The 18930-nt window shown below is 40.6% G+C and overlaps 1 protein-coding gene across 6 annotated transcripts in view; it reads left to right on the top strand.

The window, feature by feature from the left end:
• Window positions 1-6872: 6872 nt before the first annotated feature.
• The window catches only part of il1rl2 (interleukin 1 receptor-like 2), a 35661-nt gene continuing 23603 nt past the window's right edge, over window positions 6873-18930 (top strand). For 3 of the 6 annotated variants that reach the window (XM_070544488.1, XM_070544490.1, XM_054746627.2), the window contains exons 1-5: window positions 7043-7583; window positions 16517-16715; window positions 17321-17489; window positions 17813-17987; window positions 18227-18295. In XM_070544488.1, the coding sequence (XP_070400589.1) occupies window positions 7517-7583; window positions 16517-16715; window positions 17321-17489; window positions 17813-17987; window positions 18227-18295 (679 nt within the window). In that variant the 5' untranslated portion in view covers window positions 7043-7516. Of the gene's footprint in view, window positions 6981-7042; window positions 7584-16516; window positions 16716-17320; window positions 17490-17812; window positions 17988-18226; window positions 18296-18930 lie in introns of those variants that run through there. The other 3 variants (XM_054746626.2, XM_070544489.1, XM_054746625.2) reach the window with 3 other exon arrangements.

The following is an 18930-nucleotide window of genomic DNA, read 5'->3' on the forward strand; positions in this document are numbered from 1 at the left end:
TGGGTGTCAAATGTAGCATACCAATAGCCTGACTGGTGACCTGCTTTCCGATGTTAATTAGTAATATTGTAAAAGGTGAGAGTTTGCTCTGAGAAAATCTGGTTTAACACAATGTAAGCTTAGACCCATAAATATATATGTCCCAACCCACTTCGAATTTGGCACTGTTGCGGTAATGCTAACTGCAGAACAACGCTAGCCTTGCGCTACTGTTATCACTAGGCTAATGCTAATGCTGGCCCAAGCTTATGCGAACATCTTTGTTGGATAACAGAAAAACAAAGAAGAATGCTGAAGCAGTCACATTCAAGGATTTAATGGGATGCTACCCTTCTGAAAAATGCAGCACAGACGAGCATGGGGGTTATCAGCATATGCTGTGTTTTGGTGCTAATCTAGCTGGTCCAAGATGGGATGCTGGACCAGCGTTTCATCACCATCATCCCATGCTAGACTAGCATACCAGCACCCAACAAAACATAGCCTATGCTGGTCTATGCATGCTTCTTTTTGTTCAGCAGGGTAACATCCTTTTTTGTCGAAAACCCACAAGCTGCTGGACAGTCATTTTGTTCCTTTTGATTCCTTTTTTAGAAATAGTTGGAAAAAGGTATTTCCTGTCTATAATACTTTTAGGGACATTCTGCTTTGCACAATTCTTGAATTTTTCATTCTAAACTTTTTCTATTGACCATTTTCTTCATCATTAATATGTACACTACTTGCTTTCTATGACCACTATTAAGCTGTACTTGAAGCTGTTGTCCTGTGAGCCACCTATCATGCAAGCTGTTAACTCTCAGAAACATACCCTCTGATGCTTTGGGCCAGCCAGACCTCTTCCTGTCAGTTTGCCCCAGTTTCTGAATGCCTTTTGATGGTGAAGGAAACTGTACTCACTGACACGTTAACTTTCTTTGCAATTTCTCTGTAAGAAAGCCCTACATTTTAAGTGTTATGATGATCTGTCTCTCTTCCATTGTTAACTGCCTTTTTCTCGCCATTTTTGTAGCAACACACTATTATCTGCAGTACAATGTTCAACTGATGCTCACGAGGGTATGGTACCACAGTATGTTCTAACACTGCTTTTATGCAGACAGAGGGGGTTGTAAGTAATCCAGTAAAGTTGGAACACCTGTGGGAATTAGTAGCACCAGCTTTCAAGGCTTGATCAACCTCCATTGCTGCAGGACAGCTGTGTTCCCCGAAAAATAATTTTTGTGTCATTCTGAAATGTACAATATTTTTCAGTTTTGAGTAACCTTACCTTTTTTATCCTTGGCAGTTCACCACTTAATGACTTGAATGACTTAAACTGCAATAAATAACAGGAAAAACGTGGGCGTTCCAAAGCTCCTAACCATGCATGGAGGGTTCCATCCCAAATCTAGCACTCTGAGATTGCACACTAGCCGTAAGGTAGGAAGCTGAGGACTAGTGAGTGTGAGAGCCACTGTCCAGGATGAAACATCCAAGATCCATATGTTCATCAAGGATAAGGCCCCAACAGATGACATGCTCAGTTATTGCCTCAGACAATGGTGAACTGAGGAGGAGATGCTGGAAATACCACAGTGGGAGGGCAAACCCCCACATGGGATGTACCACAGGCAGATAACTGAAGTGGCTGATATCATGAAATCCTACCAATGGCAAGAAAGAGCTGGTCTGAAGGACACCACAGAGACACTCATCATGGCTGCACAGGAACAGTCCCTGAACACCAGACCAACAGAGGCTAAGATCTACCACACCAGGCAAGACCCAAGGTGTAGGCTATGCAAAGAGGCCGCTAAACAACGGAGGACAGCTGTTGTCGTTGATGGGGAAATACCAAGTGATGGCAACATCAGGAAAAAGGAACATGAGAAACTTTAGAAGGACCAGGGCCTCAAAGAAGAACTTGAGAAAGCCTAGTGAATGAAGATACTTGGGGCAGAAACCCCCAAACTGGAGTAGTGGCTAAAGCAGATCCTAGGATAACCACCAGACATCTAAGTCCAGAAAAGTGCAGTTCTAGCCAAGATACTGTGCAGAACCCTCAAGCTCCCAGGCGACTGGTAGAGGACCCGAGCTTGGAAGGATGAGACCACCCACGCAGGATGAGATGGGAATTTTTGTATATACAATACAGGCCAAAAGTTTGGACACACCTTCTCATTCAGTGTCTTGCCTTTATTTTCATGACTATTCACATTGGTAGATCCTCAGTGAAGGCATCAAAACTATGAATGAACACATGTGGCATTATGTACTGTAGAGTTAATTCTGCACACTGGAATCACCTCTGTGCTATTCAGTGGAGATTCCGAAAATGACCAATCAAATTAACCTATGAAGCTTATATCATATATATAAATATCCCGGATACTTATATATCGATCTAAGTTCATACATCAACCTGTTTGATCTAATTTTAATCCAAAGATTAATGTTTAATTTAGATAATTAAATTTAATAGCTAAAGTTATTTTAAATCAGAAGCTATGATCTTTGCATTCAAATAACCAGAATTGTTACCTTTTCTGTGTTTCGTTTCAATGATGAGGCAAGTTTAAAAATGAAGAAATTTTATTACTAACAATTTTAAACTAAGGATTTGAAACGACAATTATAAAATGACTATTCGTTGATGGCAATTTTAATGACAATCTTTAACAGCTTTGATATTAAACTTGTTTTAAAAGCAAACCTGTGACTGAATGGAGCTAAAATGAGAATGGTGAGGTTTGGATGTGTGAATGAAGTTCTCAGAAGGTTTCTTTCAGAGAGAATGAAAGCGTTCTGGGTGGAAATGATGTTTTACGGATAACTGAGTCTACCTCACCCAATCAGAAGACCCCCATTTGGATCCGAAGTGTCCAGGTGGAGATGAGTTTCCTCCAGGCACGAGGTTGGTAGAAAAACCTCTAGCACCACCAGATCGGTCCTGAGATGTCTTCTTGGGTCACTCTGTGTATGAAGCGTTTGGCAGATGAACGTTCTCGTCTTTAACTTAACTTCAGAAATCAATGACTCTGCTAGAGTCTTCGTAGCTGGTTTACGGTTCCGTTTATTCTTTGGCCATTCTTGTCGGCGTGACAGAACAGCTTGGTAGAGGGTCTGGGCGGCCGTCCCGTCTCCTCAGGCTGACGTTGGTTTCAGAACTGAACATGAATCTGTGATGGTTACAGTTTTACCAAAAGCTCTCAGGACCACTCCCACTCTCTCCGGAAGAAAGCTTGCTGATGTGTCAAAAACATGTGATGCAGTTATTGTTTATCTGAACTCTGTGTTAGCTGGATAGGGTGACTTGACCTTGTTGCTAAACACATCTTTAATCATTATAATAATAATTATTATTATACCCACATCATAATAATCCATTTCATGTCATTAAAATACCTTTATATTAACCAAGTGATCATGTTATGATGATTATATTAAACAGTAATAAAATCAATGAATTTATTAATTATTATCTAATTATTATCATCGTGGCTTGAAGTGTACTTCTTGGGACGGAACAGCAGATATGATGTTATGATCTTGAGCAGACATCGTGGATCCTTGGGTTAATCTGTGGATTCAAAAAGTACTGTTCAACCCAGCTTGACCCAGATGGGTAAATGTGACCTTTGCCACACATTAGAGAGCCTTCATCACGCTACAGTACTTAACCAAAAAGGTGAAATAACTGAAAACATGAAAATAGACACTCTTTGCTCTGATTACTGATGTGCACACTCTTGGCATTCTCTTGATGAGCTTCAAGAGGGAGTCACCTGTTTTCCAACAGTCTTGTGTCACGGTCTGTCTTGTCTCCTCAGTTTCTGTTCAGCCCTGTGTCCATGTTAATTGCTCTCACCTGCCTCTCTACTCCAATCACTGGAGGTCCCAGCTCCTTATGTATTTAAACCCTCTCAGTGCTGTGTGTCTTGTCTGTTCATTGTTTCCTTGTCTGCGTGCTTTTCATTTAAACCAGTCAATAGGTCCTCACCAGCCTTTTGTTTGACTCATCTGCATGTGGATCCTCACCTCAGCCACTCACCTCAGCAGCAATGACATCTTGAAGGAGTTCCCAGAGTTGTTTAGCACTTGTTGGCCCCTTGGTAAATGGTCATGGTCATGAAAATAGAGAAAACACATTGAATGAGAAGGTGTGTCCAAACTTTTGGCCTATACTGTATATAGAGCTCCGGACGTCACGTGACTCTCAGAGAGTAGACGCCATGTTGGCAGGCAACAAAGGTAAACAAAATGAACGGGATCAGCTTGGATTTTACTCCGTCGAAGTTTACTTCACACTTTAAAACCGAAGAAATCGTTTCAAATAGTCAGAAATTAAATAGACTAAACATCTCCGACCCTTACCGTGCCCCTGGGATACTTTTTAAAATGCAAGAAGCTGTCTGAGCGAAGCTCTTACTGGATTTGAGATACCCTGACATTTATAATTTGTTAATTTCCCCTCATCCTACTCCAGCACAAATCCATAAAACTAATGAAAAAAACACACAAATAACATAGATTTCCACGTAAGAAGTTTAAATAGAGTGCTGTGCTGTTTGAATGTATAAACTGAACGGCAAGAGAAATCACTAGTTAGATTTTTTTCCGTGAATAACATAAATATGTCAGGCAGGAGCGTCTCAGGATCTGTCTGAGATCTGTCTCGGTGAGACAGATAATAGCAATCCAAAGTGCTTTTTATGTGTGATCTGACAATTGATCAACCATTGCTTAAAAATTAAATACAGCTTAGCCGGTTAATTGCTGTGGTCATAAAACACATACACGGCAGCACGCAGAAATCACGAGACAACGTTTTACGTGATGTTTACTTGCTGCTGTGAGTAATAAGACAGAAAAAGCCACGCCAAAATAAGTTTAGGAAGCCCACTAAGAATCGTAATAAAAGCATTTAAAATAAACACCATACACAGTTGAGGAAACGTTGGTTTAAGTACCTGATATGAAGTGGTCGCTGCATAAGCGAAAACCTTTACTCTCGGGATCCCACAGCTTAATTTTAGCCCGGTCACTAGCGCGTTTCATTGCAATGATCCAACATTTGCAGCATTCCGGATCTTGGGGAATCCTGTAGAAGGCTCTTCCCTTATGTCGTCCACGTCTGTTCTGCATCCTGGGGCACAACAGGAATCCACCATATTTCCCGTTTGATTGAGTTTTCTGACAATAACAAATAGCCTAGCTGCGGGCTTCTGCCTGCCAAGATGGTGCCGTTCGAGTTGAACTGTTGCATGCCGGGAGAAGTGACGTCAACTCCCGGAGCTCTATACATACATATTAGCGGTGTAACAGTTCACGGGGGAAAAATGAACCATTTCGGTTTATTTTTTCTGTTAAATAATGAATTTTTATTTGCATGATTTAAGTGCAGCGGATAAATGTTCCTAGGCGAGTTTCCGCACGGACACTGTATTGTGTGACGCATGATGGCTGCATGCGCCTGATCTCCGTTTAAAAAAATGTGATCTGCAAATTCTGATCAATGCCTTTCAGAGCGGATCAAACCAACTGGCTGTTGCTGCTACTGGAGCCTGTAGAGACGCTGAACGAAGCATTGCTTTGCCCCTCCATCCATGGGCGTCGCACCCGTGGGGGATGTGGGGGATTCAACACCCACACTTTTCTTATTGAGATCGTTAAACACCCACACTTTTCTTATTGAGATCGTTCAACACCCACACTTTTCCAGCCGTTTTGCTCACCTCCACACCAGTCTGGTTTCTTGCACTCACTCTGCCTCATCTCCTTCTTCCCCTCCCTCTCCTGTTTCTCCTTGAAACCTGACATCGGCTGTCGGGTTTCAAGGAGAAACAGGAGAGGGAGGGAAGAGCCCGACTGAATTCATAATTTTACATCTGGACATTAGCTGTACAAACTCTCAGTTCTATAAAGTGAAGAACAACAATTTGCAGAGGTTTATAACAGGCGTGGGGCCAGGTTTTCATTTTTGGGTGGGTCACGGTAATGACCTCCGTTATTTGGTGAAACTTACTGGGAAAGCCCCACCAGGTAGTCAGAAGCATTGAGCTGCCACCCGCAAACCACAAAAGCTGGTCTTTGGTGGAAAACCAGTGAGTGGAAGAGAGTTGAAAAACTTGATTGGGCTGTGTGTTGTAGAGAAAATTCCTTAAACACGTTGACATGCCCTCAGTTGTGCTATAATAAGCAGGATCCTAAATACTATCAATACACCTGATTTCTGAAATAAAAAAATGAAACATGACCTAAAGGGTAGCAGATATTTTCTTTCCATCATTTATATAATACTTCTGTTGCCAGGACCAGTAAGCAGACCAAACTCAGCAAGAGCTCTGGACCTGACAATATGTGGTAATTAGCTCAACTCATATCCTAAAAATTATCTTACCCCTGAATGACTTCAGGCCTGCTCGCATTACCCTCAATAGTGAGGAATACCTTTAGAAGCTCAATGAAGAAAGCCCTTTTACCTCATTTGGAGTCCTTTCTTAACCCTCTGAAGTTTATTTCAGGACTGGTTGTGAGTCAAAGATGCTTCTAAACCTTAATTTTAAATAGTGGTTACTGTTGATCAGGGATTGTCTCCCCTGTGTGGGTGACCACTATGTCATAGTACTTTTTTGTACATTTGGTTTACATGCTTGGCCATGCGTCTGCTGATCAAATGGCTTCTTGAGAACCTAAATAAAGTTGAGTGGAAGATCATTTTCTCCATATTCAGAGTTGTTTGTGCACTGTTACAAATTAGAGCAGTCAAACTCATCTCTAAGGTTTCCGAGGTCAGGTGGCCTACATTTGAACAAAGCTCCAGTTGGCTTTCAGCGACTTGCGTCGCTACATCTGCACAGTAAGCAGTATTCTATTTGCTGGGTGGAAATTCTATGTAGGGGTTATGCAACGAGTCAGGGAGGATGGAAAACCCAGCAGCGTCAGCTCTACTAACCAGAAGGTGTAGAGAAATCTCTACACTCAGCTCGGTAAGTTAGGTGAGTCTATTGTCCTTAACATACAAATCGAAGGCTCATTAATGAAAATGTAATAACCTTCACTTCATTATAGTAACATCTGCTGGGTATCCTGCTGCATCCGTTCTATAAAATCGTTAAAAATACATCAGAAATATTTAGTGAAAAACTTTTTTTGCTTTAATATTTACCACCCTGGGAATGACTGTTTAGATGTTTAATGTAAAAGTCGTGTAAACATTTCTAATTTGGGACGAAGACAGAACAAGGGTTGATTAGTGAGATGCGATGACAACTGTTATGTTTCTTTCCTAATAAAAGCTTATCAGTGGAACTTCCTTGGACTTTACTGGGAGTGTTTCAGCCTTGACTTCCTTGTGCACGCTCAAAACATGTATCTCACTTCACTTTAGGAAGAGAGGCGCTGTACAGAGGAAAAACCCAACAGGAAATGTGTTAAGACATCTTATCTGTTGCAGAGAGGCTGGCTTTGTGAACATGAGCCATGTCGAGGAACCCAGACGGGAGAAAGCTGTTGAATTCTTCAGGTGAGAATCATGGCAGCAACTGGCTGGGTCTATTTACTAACTACTCTGCTCCCTCTGGGATTGGCGGTGGCACATGGTGAGTTTTGACTAACACACTTTTAGAAAGGTTTCTGTGGATTGGAGTTGATTTTTTATCTCAGGTTTCGCCTGAAAATGTGTGATTTTGTAAAAACATTCAGCCACTTGTTGAGCTGATAAACCAGTTTTACCAGTTTCTGCTGACTCCTACAAATTTATTTTCCGCTTTAAAAGTTATCCAGTCAGTGAAATACCAAGGCAGCCTTTGATTGGAGAGAGCTAAACTACTGTTTAGGTTTCAGTTTCAATGAGAAAGAGTGGCTAAAACACAATTCAATGACAACAAATGGATAATTCCTTCCAGATAATAGAATCCATCTAAACCAAAGATGTGATATAACATGAAGCAACTGTGTGATTACTTCCTTAAGCAAACTAAATGAGACTTTTTGTGTACATTGCGTTTATTGATGTAAAAACCTTTGTGACGACATCAGATTGCAGAACTACGGAAAACAACGAGCCACAAAAATGTTGATGCGTAAATAAAACACAGGAAAACAAACAGTCACAGTGAGAAGAGTGAACGTACGCAACTTAACACTTGTGTTACGACGAGGTGTGAAATTTGTGTGACAACGTCATGAAACTCAGATCGATCGAAGAATCAAATAAAGTGAAAGCGGTCTCTTCTGTGTGGTTTCTGACAAGACTAAAACCACAGTGAAAATGTTATTTGTTTATCTGAAAAATCACTGCAGATTTCTGCAGATTTGCTGAAATGTAGCTAAAAGAATTGCTCTTCCTATATTATGTTTGCGTTTCTAACCTCTATTGTTGTTTTGTTGAACTTTACATTTTCATCACTGAAGCATCTGCGTGTTTTTGGTGTTCTGCTACTAGGCAGGTTGTCCCCACCCACAGTGTTTGCACCTACAACCAAAGTTTTCCTCCACAGGAAGCACCACCCTGCTGCAATGAAACCAACATTAAATAATTCATATGAAACGATGATTACCATGTGGGAAATAGAGTTTACTCCTCTGGTGAGACTAAGGTTGTTTTAAATATATATTCTTTTAAATCTGTGGGTTTTCATTTAGGATTTTTTGAGTTTTTATGCTCTATCAAACACCTTTGATCTTAGATCAAACTCCCCAGGAAGCCTGGAAATTTGAAAGATGTCACAGCATGAAAAACAAACTGACCAACGTCATCTTACGAAAGTCAGTCGTTGATGCTGAAGAAATGTTTTCAAAACTCTGTAAAGTCCCTTTAATGAGCTTTTTTCAGTTTTGTTGTTTTGTTGAAAAACATTTTTGTAAAAATAATCAGATTTAACTGAAAGCTTCCCGAGCAGCCTCTTTTTGATAAATTAAAGGATTGATGAGTCCTGGATGTTCCTAGGGTGCTACAATTAGCTGGTGGTGGTGATGTTTAGGGTTGGTAATGCAAGTTTAATGTCATGAAGGTTTCTAGGAAAGGTAGCAGGAGCTCCTTTAAGAGCTTTTTAATTTGAGCTATTTTAAGGCAGTAGGTTTTGTACGGGATTTAAATGAGCTGTTAGCTCATGAGAGTTGTATGAGGTGTAAACTCTCCATTTCTCTGAACAAAGGCTGCTCAGAAAGCTACAGGAGGCAGGACAGTGACAATTTATACCTTTTGCTCTTTCATTCTTTAAAAAAGTGAACAAAATACTCCTTTTGAATATCCACCGATAAAAACAGACAGCTTCAATACAGGTGCTGGCCAGTAAATTAGAATATCATCAAAAGGTTGAAAATATTTCAGTAATTCCATTCAAAACGTGAAACTTGTACATTATATTCATGCAATGCACACAGACCAATGTATTTCCGATGTTTATTACGTTTAATTTTGATATTTATAGGTGACAACCAATGAAAACATCAAATCTGGTATCTCAGAAAATTAGAATATTCTAAAGGCCAATGAAAAAATGTTTGTTTCTCTAATGTTGGCCAACTGAAAAGAATGAACATGAAAAGAATGTGCATGTATAGCACTCAATACTTAGTCGGGGCTCCTTTTGCCTCAATAACTGCAGTAATGCGGCGTGGCATGGACTCGATCAGTCTGTGGCACTGCTCAGGTGTTATGAGAGCCCAGGTTGCTCTGATAGTCGTCTTCAGCTCCTCTGCATTGTTGGGTCTAGCGTATTGCATCCTCCGCTTCACAATACCCCATAGATTTTCTATGGGGTTAAGGTCAGGCGAGTTTGCTGGCCAATCAAGGACAGGGATACCATGGTCCTTGAACCAGGTGCTGGTGGTTTTGGCACTGTGTGCAGGTGCCAAGTCCTGTTGAAAGGTGAAGTCTGCATCCCCATAAAGTTGGTCAGCAGCAGGAAGCATGAAGTGCTCTAAAACTTCCTGGTAGACGGCTGCATTGACCCTGGACCTCAGGAAACAGAGTGGGCCAACACCGGCAGATGACATGGCACCCCACACCATCACTGACGGTGGAAACTTTACACTGGACCTCATGCAACGTGGATTCTGTGCTTCTCCGCTCTTCCTCCAGACTCTGGGTCCTTGATTTCCAAAGGAAATGCAGAACTTGCTTTCATCAGAAAACATAACTTTGGACCACTCAGCATCAGTCCAGTCCTTTTTGTCCTTGGCCCAGGCGAGACACTTCTTGCGCTGTTTCATGTTCAAGAGTGGCTTGACACACGGAATGCGACACCTGAATCCCATGTCTTTCATGAGTCTCCTCGTGGTGGTTCTTGAAGCGCTGACTCCAGCTGCAGTCCACTCTTTGTGGATCTCCCCCACATTTTTGAATGGGTTTGTCGTCACAATTCTCTGCAGGGTGCGGTTATCCCTAGAGCTTGTACACTTTTTTCTACCACATTTTTTCCGTCCCTTCGCCTGTCTGTTAATGTGCTTGGACACAGAGCTCTGCGAACAGCCAGCTTCTTTAGCAATCACCTTTTGTGTCTTGCCCTCCTTGTGCAAGGTGTCAATGATTGTCTTTTGGACAGCTGTTAAGTCAGAAGTCTTCCCCATGATTGTGGTGCCTTCAAAACAAGACTGAGGGACCTTTTAAAGGCCTTTGCAGGTGTTTTGAGTAAATCAGCTGATTAGAGTGGCAGCAGGTGTCTTCTATATTCAGCCTTTTCAGAATATTCTAATTTTTTGAGATACCAAATTTGGAGTTTTCATTAGTTGTCACTTATGAATATCAAATTTAAATGTAATGAACATTGGAAATACATTGGTCTGTGTGCATTGCATGAATATAATGTACAAGTTTCACGTTTTGAATGGAATTACTGAAATATTTTCAACCTTTTGATGATATTCTAATTTACTGGCCAGCACCTGTATGCTTGGATTACAGGTGAAACTCAGAAAATTATAATTTTGTGCAAAAGTCTATTTATTTTGCGTGAAAACACACTGAGAGATCACAGGGGGCTAAAAACAATCTGTGCAGATGGAACTTTAAAGGTATGGTGCAAAAATCCATTTATGTCAGTAAACCAGTTTAGACTGAGAGACCATCTAAGGCTCAGGAGCCCTTTTTCAGGTGTTCTGGATTCATTAGCTGATTAGAGTTTGACACTTGGAGTCTAGAACGTTGAACCTTTTCACAATATCCTTATTGGGATTGAGAATGTAGAGATTTCATCAGCTGTAAGTCATAATCATCACGGTTATAACAAATAAAGGCTTAAATGTCTGCATTTGCATGAAATGAGACTGTCTCATGTATCCCTTGCATGCATTAATTAGGAAATCTTCAACCATGACTTTTTTTAACAATTTATTTTTATTCATCTTTATGTATGAAGGAAACAAATTTCAACAAAAAATGTTTCTCTTCAACATTTAATTTACAAATAATTGATTACATGTCCACCTCAGTGGACAGCGTGCATTCTGAACATGAAATATGTTGGCTTGACTTTCTTCAACAGCTGTTCTTAACAGCAAATAATAATAATAATAATAATAATAATAATAATAATAATAATAATAATAATGTAACTATTTTGAGTAGTTATCCACTGAAGTGATATTTGTGCATGAAAGGGATATTAGTTCCACAACTTTTACACCATATTCAATTTTTCGAGTCTAACTTGTAACCATTTGTTTTTTCTTGACCTTATGCATCAGCCAGAACTAGGTGTTCTGTATTGACAAGCAGGATTTAGTAATCCAGGAAAAATACAGTCAGTCACCTCCTTCATGAAACTGTGAGAGGAACACAAATGGCAGCGTGTCAGTTTATCCTTGGAGTTTTGGTAAAATGCTAAATGTGTTGTATATTCAATCCTGATCAGAAACAGCAAAACAAAAACAGTTAATCAGTGATACAAACATGGGAGAAGACTCAGATGCAGGTGTTAGTCTACTAATAAATGTACTTTATGTGGGCAGTCTTCTCTTCCTTAGTCTAATCTTCTCTGTGTTCATCTCTTCATCTTCCCATTTGGAATCTTGGTTTGGTCTTTTCTGGGTTGTTTTGTGGACTAACATGTGTTGTTCGGTGTCTGCTGGTGTGTTATCATGCTTTCAGTTCCTCTCTGCCATTAGCTGACCTACTGTGTGGTTTGTTATGTGCTATTATGCTATTTTATTGTGGTTTTTAGTTGTAATGTCTCCCTCACTAATGTAAATCTGAGGTATTTTCTGGCTAAAATGGACTTTTTGATAGGTAGCTTTGACATAATTTTGCTTAACCCGAACCCAGGTACCAGTACAGTGACAGTGCAGCACCGCCACCCTGTGGCAGTAAAGTGTATTTTTTTACTTTAAAAACTTTTACATTTTATCTAATTGAAGAATGTCCCAAATGTGAACTTAAAAAAGCAGAAAGACTGACCAAAGATACTAATTACAAAATACACGTGATGCTACAAAATGATAGATTACATTCCCATGACCTGTCGTCAGAAAGGAAAGAATTATATTTATTTTATAATATATTTAGTAATTATTGATTAAATGAAAAAAATAAAAATTAGGGCTGGGACTTGATTAAAATTTTTAATCTAGTTAATAACAGGCTTTGTAATTAATTAATCTCAATTAATCACATTTTAATCGTTCAGGAAAATGTGCTCTCAAAGTAAAACTTTTAATTAAAATTATGAGACAGAGAATCAAACATTAGATATGGTTATTACTGTAAACTAAAGATTTTAATAAAAAGTGCATTTTAATTATTCAAATGTCACTGTGTGATATGAAACAAAACCCAAATCAACTAAAATTTATAATTACAAATAGAAAGCACCTGCAAAGGGTTCCTGAGCCTTTAAATAGTCTCTCTGTCTAGTTGAATGACTGAAATAAATTTGACTTTGCTCCAGATTCTAATTTTTCCAGTTTCACTTGTTTGTATAATTGGGAGTTTTTAATTAGCATTTCTACTCATAATGTAGTAAAAACACATAAATAATAATCCTTCAAAATGACAGTAGAACAGGCACAAATATGATCTAGGACTTAAATGTGCTAACTTTTAACACCAGAGCAGGTGTGACGTATTCTGAGAATGATCAGGAACACTAACTGATTCCAGTTGGATGACTGGAGGATGATGGGATGATAAAAGATCATGGCGAGGAAAGATCTGACGAACAGGTGAGCGGACCTTCCTTACATGGGAAGTCCTGAAGCCAGGTTAAGAAGGGGATGCTGCAGACCCCCAGATTCACACCCGCAGCACCGAATCTGGTGTGATCTCCAGCCTGATCACAACTTTCTCGTTCCTCGCTGCCCCAGATACACTTAAGCATCCGCCCCTTAGCTGATGACAGCTTCAACACACCTCGCAGCTAGTAATGCATGTGATGTTTAGACAGAGACTCGTCTCAGAAACATATAATTCCCCGACAGAATTGTTTAGAAAATCATCAGAAAAGTTTCAGAGTGTTTCTGTTTTAACTTAAACTTCTGTTTTCAACTTTAAGACACGTTGTTTGTTTTTGTTTACAGAGTAGTGAGAACACGGAGCGTTCTCCCAGCGGCAGCCAGGTGCCTCTCGTTTGTCTGACTACTTTCATAAACTACTGTTAGGGCACAGAATTATTCTGTCTGGTGCTTTCAGCGCTGCACAGATGTTACGTAAATGTTGAAAATATAGCTTACCGCAACTTTTGTAAAGTTCACGGTGCCACCGGGCAGCCGCAGCAGAGACGATCTCTGAAAAATGTCCGCAACACGGACTCCGTTGTTGTCTGGAAGTTTTTTTTTCCAAGTTAAGAAAAGAGGCGGGCGCGTTTCCTAAATCCTGCATCAGACCAAGCAAGGCAACTTCTTTCTGTTTATATTCCGTTTTCGTAGCCATTAGCCACTGTGCATTGTTGTGTGCGTCAGTGATATTCAGTCTACGAGGAAGTCGTGCAATGACAAAGGTTCCGCCGTGCTTGAAATGCAAGCTGCAATTAAATGCGTTAATTTTTTTTACGCGTTATTTTTTTCTAATTAATTAATCGTAATTAATGCATTAAAGTCCCGGCCCTAATAAAAATAAAACTAACTTTTTATAACTATGTTCCACTTTTTCTGAAGCCTGTTTTAAACAAATACCTGTTTCTCCATGATATGTATTTTGTTATTTCCACCCATAGTAAAGATGGGGGACGGGGGGTCAATGTTCATTTATTTCCATGTAATTAATTGGCTTTTTTTTCTTGATGACTGTTAAGATCTGTAGAAGGTGTCTGTTCTCTTTTCCTGTCCCATTTGGCATACTCCCAAAGTAAAACACAGAAAATATCTTACCCAATTGTTATCCCATTACCACCGTAATCACTTCTGTCCAGTATAGACAGCACTCCTACATCCTCAAAAGATGTGAAACTGCAGATCACTGTCCACAACTTCTCCAGTAATTATCATGTTCAGAAGTGTAATCTGTGTTTCTGTGATGTTTGGGGTAATGAAGTACCTTCATTTATTTTTCCACGTAAATGATCTCCATAGGTGGAAGCTAGAGGCAGTTTCAGTGGTTTCACATATATTCAGCCAATCGTCGTCAGATACATTTAATTCAACTTAATTTGACCGTCTTTAAATTACAGTGTAGAAATATTGTTTTAACGGATTATAAAACAGAATACACATTAGAGACACGTTTACTTCTTCATGCAGGTTTTAAAATCATAACAGGGGTTGATCTCTGTGTTTTAGAACTAATTTACATTCAAATGATGCCCAACCCAGACATCTGGATAAACATCATCTTTCACCAAGTTAAATCTGTCTGATATATGTGGAAATGTGTCTTGCCCCCTTTTCTGTGACAGTCCCCCATTAGTAATGCCTTTAATACTCTGTAATTAATTTACTATTCTCTAATTTTGTGCATAACAAATGAAAAAGTTGTAACTGTAATTTTTGCTGCCTCTTGGCCAGAACTCCCTTGAAAATTAGGTGGTTTATCTCAATGGGACCTTCCTAGTTAAACAAACAAACAAACAAACAAACAAACAAACAAACAAACAAATAATTACACCTGAATTTACATACTGTATCACAGTTTCCATGTGTGAAATCCCGGCCGCATGCCTGCCAGCATAGAATCGTTGCATCACTTTCGACTTGCTTGTCTTTTAGTTCTTTAAACCAAATGTCCAATGCTGTTTTTACCCCCAATAGATACTTTGGATAAAGTAGTTGTGATAGTTGTTTGGCCCCTAAAGTGGCAGTAAAGGTGAAAAGGTGTTGTAAATGAGAACGTTGTTCAAATCATTATGAAACGCTGTGGCGCTACGCCCCCCTTCTCTTTCTGTTGGAAACTGTTATTAATTCAAGAGGTAATTTTCCGTTAATCTGGGACCTTTTACCTCGAAAACAGCACCTCTGACATGTGGGGTGCCTCAGGGCTCCATTTTGGGTCCGGCACTTTTTTCTTTGTATATGCTCTCAAAGGGCTCTATTTTTGAGAAGTACAAAATTACTTTTCACTGTTTCGCTGATGACCTTCAGATCTATTTGCCACTTAGTGATGCCAGGTCAATTGGCTCATTACTGGAATGCTTAAAAAGCGTCAAACAATGGATGTCCATGAATTTTCTTAAGCTCATTAATCAAAAAACAGAAATTGTACTATTTGGCAGTCCTAATCTTTTAAACAACGTTGTTAGTCCTCTTGGTCCTTGCTCTGGTTTTCTAAAACCCTGTGTTAAAAACCTTGGTGTGTTTTTAGACGGTTCTTTTAATCTTCACAGACAAGTGAGTGCAGTGGTCCAATCAGGTTTTTATCATTTAAGGCAGATAGCAAAGATGAAGCCATACCTTCCTGCTGATGTCCTCGAACATGTCATCCACCTGTTCGTGTCTTGCCGATTGGACTACTGCAACTCCCTGTATTCTGGCCTGGACCCGTCCTCCCCACACCAACTTCAGCTGGTCCAAAATGCAGTGGCTCGCTTGCTGACTCGAACCAGCAAGTGGGATCACATAACCCCGGTTCTGGCCTCTCTCCATTGGCTTCCTGTCTCTTACAGGATCCGTTTCAAAATTTTACTTTTTGTTTTTAAATCCCTTCATGGCCTGGCCCCAGTTTACATCTCTGAGCTGCTGTCCGCTTATGTCCCTGCCAGAACCATGAGGTCCAGCTCTCAAGCTCTTTTAACAGTTCCAAAAACCCGCCACAGGACTCGCGGCGACAGAGCTTTCTCTGTGGTTGGGCCCAGACTGTGGAACAAGCTACCTCTCAACATCAGGACCACACAGAAGCTAGAGCATTTTAAGACGCATTTTTTTTATTTGGTTTTTAATGCAGGCTGACTTGAGCATCTTAATAGTTTTTAACAGTTTTTATCATAGATTGTGACTGTTGTGTGCTCATCTTATTTTAGGTTTTTATTGTTGATCTGTTGTATCTTGATTTGTTTTACCTTGTACAGTGCCTTGGTGTAGCTTTGCTGCTGTAAATGCGCTCTGTAAATAAAATTGACCTTGACCTTAAAAACGATTAGAAAAATCTCACGTTTGACTCTTCCAGACCACAGTGGGGAGACTGACACCTACCATGTCAGTGCTGGACACATGTTCCTGCTCGGTTGTTCTGCTGATGCTCATTCAGTGAACTGGAGGAGAGGAGACAACAGGAGCATCCCTACCGGAGTGGAAGCCGTGGATGGGCTGCTGTGGTTTTTACCACTACAGATGTCTCATAATGGAACCTACATCTGTGAGAAAAGGTTAAAAACCTTTTTGTGTCATTCTGAGCTAACATACCCTTAAGCTAGATGTAAACTATTATTTCTGATTGCATAATTTATGAGTGGTTTAGTTTTACAAATTACAATCATGGATGAATTCGTCGTCGTCTTCCTCCGCTTATCCGGGTCGCGGGGGCAGCATCCCAACTAGGGAGCTCCAGACCGTCCTCTCCCCGGCCACCTCCACCAGCTCCTCCGGCAGGAACCCAAGGCGTTCCCGGACCAGATTGGAGAAGTAACCTCTCCAACGTGTCCTGGGTCGACCCGGGGGCCTCCTGCCGGCAGGACATGCCCGAAACACCTCCCCAGGGAGGCGTCCAGGAGGCATCCTGACCAGATGCCCAAACCACCTCAACTGGCTCCTTTCGATCTGGAGGAGCAGCGGTTCTACTCCGAGTCCCTTCGGAATGTCCGAGCTCCTCACCCTATCTCTAAGGCTGAGCCCGGCCACCCTACGGAGGAAACTCATTCTGGCCGCTTGTATCCGCGATCTTCATGCATGAATCATTATATAAAAACCACACAAACACACTCAAGACCAGATTCCACTGCATTCTTCTCAATGTTTCTCACTTTCCATGTAGAGAAAAGACTGGATCTTCAAAGAGAAGGTTCAGTGTCTTGGTGTCCAGCGCAGACTGTCCTGACTCAAACGAGGAGATTCTCATCACTGAGGGGGTCAGAGGAGGTCTTCCCTGTAAGCAGACAGAGATCTTCAGCCTGAATGTCACGAGAAGAGTCAGATGGATGAAGGTAATCACATCTGTTACCTACCCATGGACTAAAACCATGAAGTAAAAATATCCACACAGTTGGAAAAAAAGGTATTATTACTAACAAAGCCACTGAAAACAGTTTGAGAGCAACAGCTTCAGACTCGTCAGCGTTGGGAGAATACTTTTGTGTTCATCAAATGTACGTAAGCTGAGGGATGCAATAATTATGTGATCAGTTGAATAAAGACAGATTAAAGGTCAACTTAGTTTCTTTTTTTAAAGGAATTACAATTATTTGTGTAAAATAAAACATGTCGTGACTCCGTAGAACTTAGTGCTGTCTGTCCTGCTTGCCTGCAGGACTCTAACCTGGTGCAGTTGGACGAGGAGTCCACGTATGTTGGTGAAGATGGCTTCTTAAGGCTTCCTGCGGTCACGGACAGGGATGCTGGGAAATATACCTGCATAATAAATGTTATCATGAACGGCACAAGTTACACTGCTGCACGCAGCATCCAACTGACGGTTAGAAATGGTACGGACTGATCATCCCAGAGCTCGCATTTAAAAATCATTTATTCGATTTTTTCATTAGGATTTTATATCAACTGCTCCTTGCAACTTGGGTTTGTTAATATGCATTTTGAGTGATTCTTGACATTTTATTGTCTGGTTTTTTTTATTCCTTTATATAGTAAAGTGTCTTGCCTACCGAAAGTAGTTGACCAACTGTGTTTTTTTCTAATCCACCACATTGATAATTGGTGCTTTCAGAACCTCCAGAGGTGTTTCCAGAACTGCAGGTGGTGAAACCATTACAGGATGTTTTTCTAGTCCAAGTGGGTTAGTAAAAAGTACACACACACTCGCGCGTGCGCACACACACACTCCAGACTGACAGTGACAATGTGATTGTCTAAAAGATTTATGTTTTATCTAATAGCAGATGCTGCAGATGTCTGAGTTTAATTTAAACATTTATGAAATGATACTTGTTGTTTTGCATCAAAACAACATTTTGCATCTTAGATATTTCAATCTCAGAAATTACAGATGACTTTAACTGGGCTAAGTCCCATTAGCCATCACGCACTGGTGACCCATCCCCATGAGGAGTGGTGAGCTGCAGCTGAGATTGCGCTCAGGAACTATTTGGTGTTTCAACCCCTTAATGCTGTTGCCTGGCCTGCCAGACTCCTACTCTGTTTAATTCTGCACAGAGAAAGGGTCTGCAAACTCTCCTATTTAAATAACCCCACCCCCTGAGAATTCTAACCAAGCCAATCAGCGCTGAGTAGTGTACGTCACACACTATAACGCCGAGTTTGTCATAAACATGGCGACTGAAGCGGAGTTCGCTGTGGCTCTTTCCTCTGTTCTAAATGACTTGGACACGTCTTTAAAACCACAAAAAGTAGAAGCGCTAAAAGCCTTTCTTCTAATGAAGTAAAGAAGTTTGCGCCGTTGCCAGACACCGT

Source organism: Nothobranchius furzeri, chromosome 14 (genome assembly GCF_043380555.1).
Source record: "Nothobranchius furzeri strain GRZ-AD chromosome 14, NfurGRZ-RIMD1, whole genome shotgun sequence".
NCBI classification, from domain to species: domain Eukaryota; kingdom Metazoa; phylum Chordata; class Actinopteri; order Cyprinodontiformes; family Nothobranchiidae; genus Nothobranchius; species Nothobranchius furzeri.